Raw genomic sequence first — 7,956 nt, forward strand, 5'->3', positions numbered from 1 at the left:
CAGGCAACTCGCCTCCTAGTCAGCTCGGCACCTCATAGTCAGCTCGCCACCTAGCCCGCCTAGCTTGATTCAGCTAGCCATTCAGGTCCTCATCTAGCCAAAGTTCACTTAGCCTGAGTCATCGGCCACTTGGAAGCAGACCAAATGACGAGGTACTTAACCAAAAAATCAATACATCAACAAAAATCGATCCATCACTTCCCATCCATAAAATATTGGCTTGATCAAGCCAAGCCATGATCTAAATAATTGATATGGTCAATCATAACAGACCAGCCTGATAGAGTTTGAAGATTGAACGTACGTTAACTTTCAGGCCATGCTCTTTTTTCAGAAACACATTTACCTAGGTAAATGCACTTACCCATGTTCTTTTTTTTATTTACCCTAGTAAAGAAAGTTTCGTATTTTCCCATGTTCTTTTGCAACAGCCACTTTCTTGGGTAAATTGCTATTATTTCATCTCTTTCCAATTTTACCCTTTGGACATGGATTTGAAAAACATGTCACAAAGTCTTAAATGCCCCTAAAATTTTTGGAAATAAACCATGCTGCCTCTTCTTTTAAACCCAATTTGAGCCTAATTCAAGTTTTTCCTCTAGAACGATAGAAGAAAACACCATCTGCCATTATTTTGGGCTCAAACTTTGGGCATTTAAGACTATTGTGTCATAATTTCTGGTTTCCTTTATGAAAATCAAACTAGTTCTGGTTATTTAATGAACCATTGAATTTTCACAAATAACAAATAGAACTCCCACTCTGACTGGTTGAAACCTCAAGAGCTCCTGTTAATCCTGCACCTACACCAGCTGGCTTTTTCTTCTTTCGTCGTCTTCCCTTTTCTTTCTCAATCGTAACTATGAGATTACCAGTTTGTGGTGATTCCACCAAACTAGAGATCTCAACTAATGCTGCAGACTTCGACACTGAAGATGATGATAACAAGAGTGCTTCTTTTTGAGGTTCTGACACATTGATAGTTCTTTCTTGGTAACCCTGCTTATCACATTATTTATGAAAAAGTTACACGAGTCTCAAAACAATACAGAAACTAAGGATCCAAATACAAAAAAGAAAACAAATATTGATTTGTTGCAGGATTTTACAATTTATGATTTCATCGACATCTGATCATACCACCACAAAGATTTTGTTTCACTCTATCCAAGAATCGGAAGAATGTAAGCCTCAATGACTTGAGGAATAAAATAGGACCGAAGACTCCCCAAAAACCCATCACAAACCCCAAAACCATGGGAATGATAAAAGTATCTGTAGCCACTCCTACTCCATTGTCATCTTTATCTCCTTCAGCTCCACCACCACCACCAACCGTTGGAATTTGGGACATATAATCTCCAGTGCAGCCTTTTGTGAGTGAAGGTCCACAGAGTCTTTTGTTACCAAGAAAACTGGATGCAGTAAAACCTTGAATTTGTGTGCCAGATGGAATTCTTCCTGACAAATTATTATTTGACAAGTTCAAGTGACTCAAGAAGGTCAAATTGGACAAGCTCTGAGGAATAGCACCAGAAAGTTGGTTTGCTGGAAAGTCAAGGGATTCCAAAAATTCCATTTGGTTTCTTCAGTTATACACAAACCAACAGTCAAGGAATTTATAATAATCAACCCAACCTCAACTTTATTCAAGACAAAGCAATAAACCATTGAGTAGTTCAACCACTTCATTTTCTATAAAACAAGGCCACTAAAATGTAAAGGTTCGATTTAAAATATGAATATGACTTAACTTTCATGTAGATGTAGGTAAGCATTAAAAAAAATATGTAGGTTGGATCTGCTTCAGGACACGGTAGACCCAACCCCTACGTGATGAGAATGTTCAGAACTAATTTCAAACCAAACCCCATAGGGTCTTTCGACTGGGTCTAACCTGAACTGGACTTGGTTAGTCCGCCATCTGTGGATTCGTCCAAAGTTGCAACCCCTTAAAACTATTTAATGCGATATCTTAATGGTAGTAGGGCTGTCAACGTGTTGGGTCTGTGTAGAACTGAAGAAACCAATATAGCCACTTGACTTTTGATCAGAAGCCATGGCACTGAAGTTGTTAAAACACTGAGGCATGGATCCTGACAACTTGTTATGCGAAAGGTCCAAAGAATTCATTCTGGCCAATGTTGATAAATAGTTCTGTGCAATTCTGCAGAGATGAAGGTAACTCTCCAGTCAACCTATTGTTACGCAAGTGCAATGACTGGAGCTCGGTTAGAGAACCAAGGGATTTTGGAAGGTTCCCACTTAGGTTGTTGTACCCCAGATTCAGCACATTCAGCGATTGCCAGTTCATCCAACAATCTGGAATCTGTACTAACAGAAGATTGTTTGAGAGATCAAGATATTCCAGTAAATTTGGTTCACTGAACTGATCACAAAGGAAATGGGTGATAGACCGAGAAAACAAGGTGTTGGAAAGGTCGAGTTCAACTACACCAGAAATGAAACGGGGTAGTAGTCCAGTTAAGTGATTGTGACCTAAATATATTGCTGCACAATCAGCTTGTGTTCTCGACAATCCTGGAAAGCTACCATGGATTTGGTTGTGAGACAGGTCTGCAAAGAATATCTGAGAAGGCAATTTCCAAAACCAATTAGGAATGGTATCTGAAATTCCTGTATTGGACAATACAGGATAGTCCTTTCTTGGTACATTACACATATACCTTCATCAATATGATTCAAAGCTTATCTATTCCCTTTTTTCTACTAATGGAAAAGTATCCCTATCACAGGTCTCATTTTGCAAATTTGACTTCAATAAGCACATCCATATAGTTGAAAGTTCAAAAGTTAAGAAAGTATCACCTGAATGGGAGTTGCCTTCTTAATGGTCTTTGGTAATTCATCAGCCAATATTGGCCAGAATGGGCTTAATTCTTGGCGAACCTAATAGCAGAAGTAAAGGTTAACTTGACAAAAAAGGAAAAGAAGTGAAGATACCGAAAGTAAATGAGAAGTAACCAATGCTACATTACATCATCACCTTTTGTATCGCATGCCATGTCGACTCAAATGGGTAGGCCTCTGAAGTTCTAACTACAGGCTCATCTTCTAATAAAACTTTGACACATGCCAGCACCGAATTTGCCAGAGAATCAAGATTATAGCCTCCTTCTAGAGCCATCACTATCTTTCCCTAAGCAAACTCCATTAGCTGAAAAGCAATTGAAAAATAAAATCAAATGAAAAGCAAGATAAAGAATTCTCCACAAAACAACTTTCAGAGTGCAAAGTTATGAGAGATACTTTTCTGGGCAATATAATGAGTTATTTTGAAATCTGAGTATAAAGTTTAGAAAGAGAACACAGAGCAGGCATAATTGAATGCTAACCTTTTTCATCATAACAGAATATCCATATGGTGTGATTTGACAACCTCCTAGAGGATCACCTATGGCTGTTCCAAGAATCAAACCTTTTCCATGCTCCCAAGGAATCAAAATATAGTCCCAAACTGCCAGGTAGTCTGCATCACCACATTGCCCATGCTCCCAGGGAACATTTACATTATATCCTGCACCTAATCCTTCTCCAACCATAGTGTAAAAACCACCATCTCCCCTGGATAAAAGCTTCCAGAGTCAAACCTACATGGATAGAATCAGCCCATAAAAATAATGATTAGAGGTTTCCTTCTTTCTTAAGACAATGAAAAATAAACTCTGTTCAGTTATTTGGTATCGAATATGCAATCCGGTGGTTAATGGTGCAGAAAATCCAGATAAGGTGCAGTCTCAAGTCTATCAAATCTGTCAAGATATCTAGTCTAAGTGTTGGAAAATGCAACCAAATACCACAAAGAAATAGATAAAAAAAAGCTTCAAGAAAATCAATGAAATTGATACAACAAGAGTGATTAGAGCTCCAATCTTCTTTACAGGTTCTGTTCAAGGCTGCAACAATAAGGTCAAAAAACTGCAACCTATGAGTGGGAAAAGTTTTTAGAGATTAACATTCTTATATACCTATGAACAGAGAAGAACAACACCCGAGGGTCCTTCCAGAACATTGGTAACAATAAAAACACCCTTTCAAACATTGGAAGCATGAATATAAAAAGGAATGCAAACCTTTGATCGATCCCACTCCATCAGCAAAGCTGCAAGATTATTCTTTACCTGTGGAAAAGAATATCAATTAAAAGAGAGAAAAAAGCCAGCAAACCCTTGCATTCTACAAATCACATCATGGTTTTCCCATCTAACCCATGGAATTTTGGAATAAAAGTAACAGTAGTCATAAGACACTTACCCAAATTATAACATCGCATTAGGAATTCTGAGGAAGACTGAACTCAAATGACCTCTTATTTAATTACTTTCACCTTTGTGAGGATGATGGGTGAGTCCATAGTGCGAATGACTTTTACAAAATAGAATAGGGAGCTAAGTACAGTCAGAGTAACTATTGAAGATTAAAGAGTGAGATTTCAGTCATAATATGGAATTGGGATATATGACATTAATATTTATCTCTTGAACTCACATCCCAAAACAAATTCTAATGGAAAAAGAGAACTCAATATTTCTAAACCATACTGATAGTAGTGTGTCCTTGTCTCACATTACACCAAATTCGTATAGAAATATTATGAAATATGAACAGTACTTTTATCAATGAAACATGAACAGTATTCAATTCCATAAGCTGAGACCAACAATGGGTAGTGGCCCTTTTATTCAATTCCATACGCTCTTTATTCTTCAAACTTCATTCAACACAACATAAGGTGTTCATTGGTCTTGAAGGAGTTGGGATTGGATGTATGCATGTCTGAAATCCAGTGGCAAGCTGAAAAAATATTCCACCTCACTCATGTCACTAGTCATCTTCCTTCCTACCTTCATCCTTGCATTCATGCTTAAACTAGTGACCTTCATTAACTCGTCAAACACCCTCATCCTCATCTCTCTACCCTCTTTGTCAATAAGAGCATCTGCCACTTGAGATATTATTTCCCTTACCACGGAAAAGTGTTGTCCCACCCTAGACAACTCATCTACAAGAGCCCTAGCCACGGGATCATCATCTGTGTTGCTTCTTGATCTCTTACTTGCTCTATGAGGATGAGGGGCTGATGAAGCACCTAATTGAGGTAGATGATTAGGGGATTGTGTGGTAGAATGAGAAGCTATGATGAATGAACTCTATTCCATAATATTGGGTTTCTTCACCATTGATTGATTCACCCACTATAGGCGGGTTGTTATACTCCTCCCTTTCCACATTTTCTGCAGCATCAGCAGGAGCCTCTACACTCTCCCCAGTTGCTCTATCTCTCCCAAATATAATGGAAAGGCCATCAAAAAATGGGAAAGGCTTGTTTCTTAACCCCTTAGCATGTGGATGGCTCTACATTTATTAAAACAAAAGTACATTAACAAATTAGAAGTTATGTGAAATAGATATAAACATTTGCTTCATTATAAATTATAATTGATAACAATTACCTTAACCCAACCATTGAAGACCTCGTCTTTACAAGTGATACACTTTTTTACATCATCCCATCCAAACCCTGAGCAACTAGGGCTGAGCATCTCACAAATGGCTGCATACTGTCTCTTCATATGTTTCACTCTAGACTCAATGTGTGGGTTTGCTTTCAATCCACATCCAGGGAGGTTCGTTTCCATGAACCTCTCTAACTGATTCAAGTACCCTGACTTGAAGGTCCCATTGTCTGATCTCCACATCCTAATATGAACTAGCATCATTAATCCTTCAATTAACTTGCCTTCTTCTTCTTTTGACCAAATTCTATTTTGTCTAGTTGGTTGCCTTTTTTCCTTGTCTTTGCTAGCCATGTCTAAAAAGCAAGTAATATATAAACATAAGGTAAATACAAGCAAATAAATCAACAAATGCTACTGAAACAAACCACTATTTACTAAACATCACAAGAGTAATACACAATAGTCTCATAGTAAACATAATGAACAAGTAGTACTTTATTACAACACAAAAGTAACAAATAGAAATTGCTATTGGTGTCTAAAGTGTTGCCACATTTGATTCGCCAAGTCGTCTCTAAATGTATTTCACTCCCTACTACCATCGAGGCTTGTTATTCGTTCATCATCTACATCAGTTGTACTTTGGCCTTGTTCACCAACAAAAAATTCTTCAAGTCCTGCTTCCATGGGGTCATTTGGCATGCTTCTCCGTATGTAGTTGTGTAGGAGGCAACATGCAATAATGATCCTAACTTGGGTTTTTATTGGATACCAAGTTGAGGTCCTAAGTATTGCCCATCTTATTTTAAGGAGGCCAAATGTCCTCTCAATTACATTCCTGGCTGCGGAATGTCTCCTGTTGAAAATCTCAGTTAGGGTGTTGGGTTGGTGCCCTTGCCTCCACTCATTTAGATGATATCTTTGTTCTCTATAAGGTGTTAAGAATCCATCACTATTAGGGTACCCGACATCACACAAATAATAGCAACCTAGACAAGTAACAAAACATATATTAAATTAGTAAATACTCGCATTGGTTCTCTCTAAACTATTTCCTTAGTGGTTAGGGTTTATTATAAACCTTGTGGTACTTTCAAGCCATTTCTCCTTGAGATGGCATCACGCAGGACTCTGGTGTCATGGGCAGATCCCTCCCAACCAGGTAAAACATAAATGAATTGCATGTTTAGGGAGCAAACACCCAAGACATTTGTTGCAATTTCAGCCTTTCTCGTTCAATACTTAGGCTTATCCTTTTTAGGCACTCGAACTCTAATATAGGTTCCATCTAGAGCCCCTAAACAATTCTACACACATACACCAATAAAAAGATGCATTTAAGGATAATAATCCTAAATATATGTTGTAATGGAAAAACAAATATATAAAAAAGTAGACAAACCTTGAATCACTTCCATTTCTCATCAATTGAGTTTGAAGTCATAGGCCAGGGTTTTTTTGAGTAGAACTTCATGTAGGCATAGCACTGCATTCAACACCAAATTGAAGTCCTTACTTATGGTAGACCCAAACCTCCTATAATGCCATTGTTGCTCTCTATTCTTGACATCATGTGCCAAAATGTTTAGGAAGCATGCAATCATCTCATCCACGCCACATCAGAAACCACAACCATAGTTTTGATGTTTGAAAGCCTTCTTATAATCCTTTGCTCAGTTGTCTCCATATTGATGTCATCTTCACCATCACTACTTAATCTCCTAAAGACCCTCAACATTCTCTTCCTATTTTGAATGGTATCAGTAACCAATACAACCAGAAAAGTATATTGCAGCAACATTGCATAGTAAGAACAAAGCAAAGTCGCAACCAATTTTTTCTTCCTATCCATAGCTAGTGGAGGCCGAGGCATGTCTCTGCAAAAGATCACGGCTTCATTCAGTTATGACATACATAATGAGTCCAACCAATTTTTACTTGCAATTTGATATAGTTGTCCATGTTTCTACATTATCGAGATGATATGATGCATTGATATTACATCACAAGATTGCAAAGCACATATACCAAAAAAAAAAAAAGAATCAACCCAAGATAACAATAAGCTCTAGTTCAGTCCTTTATACAATAAGGTAGCATAAAGGGGAGGCTGTATTGAAAGGTAGAAGTTTTTTTTCTCAGTTTGTTGTGTACCCTTTATTTCTTTCCTTTAATTCTAATAATGTTGTCTAGATCAGTCCTTATACAACAATAATGTAGTGAATTATGGTTAATTATATTTGAATTAGATTTCTGTAATTGCATTTGCATGGGTGCTGTTTTAAACTCTTGACGTTCTTGATTTTTGAATGTTGGTTTTTGTCTCTTGATCTTGCTTTGCAGGTGTGGATAAAGATTCTCATTCTCCTTCTTATACAGGGGATGTTGTATTGAATGTTGCTGAGTTCAATTCTCATTTTCATTCCTGTCCAAACCAAATAGACTATGAGAATAGACCATTCCAATTCCAATGCAA

At 37.5% G+C, this 7,956-nt stretch overlaps 1 protein-coding gene across 1 annotated transcript; it reads right to left on the reverse strand.

Moving 5' to 3' along the window:
* Positions 1 to 430: 430 nt before the first annotated feature.
* On the reverse strand, positions 431 to 7,277 carry LOC104602426 (uncharacterized). The gene is made up of 6 exons (XM_019198594.2): positions 6,883 to 7,277; positions 4,095 to 4,142; positions 3,357 to 3,611; positions 3,008 to 3,178; positions 2,830 to 2,910; positions 431 to 999 (listed from the first exon to the last, which is right to left on the reverse strand). Exons 4-6 carry the CDS (start codon positions 3,146 to 3,148, stop codon positions 736 to 738), a joined length of 486 nt encoding a protein of 161 aa, XP_019054139.1. The 5' UTR covers positions 3,149 to 3,178; positions 3,357 to 3,611; positions 4,095 to 4,142; positions 6,883 to 7,277; the 3' UTR covers positions 431 to 735.
* Positions 7,278 to 7,956: the final 679 nt, after the last annotated feature.

Source organism: Nelumbo nucifera, chromosome 1 (genome assembly GCF_055504915.1).
Source record: "Nelumbo nucifera cultivar China Antique chromosome 1, China Antique-T2T, whole genome shotgun sequence".
NCBI classification, from domain to species: Eukaryota; Viridiplantae; Streptophyta; class Magnoliopsida; order Proteales; family Nelumbonaceae; genus Nelumbo; species Nelumbo nucifera.

Excerpts from the sequence above, each read along its gene's own strand:
- LOC104602426 (XM_019198594.2), bottom strand. The coding sequence starts at position 3,148 with ATGGCTCTAGAAGGAGGCTATAATCTTGATTCTCTGGCAAATTCGGTG. Across the intron at positions 2,911-3,007 it reads CATGGCATGCGATACAAAAG|GTTCGCCAAGAATTAAGCCC; the intron begins GTGATGATGTAA and ends TTCTGCTATTAG. Across the intron at positions 1,000-2,829 it reads AGAAGGCAACTCCCATTCAG|GGTTACCAAGAAAGAACTAT; the intron begins GTGATACTTTCT and ends TGTGATAAGCAG.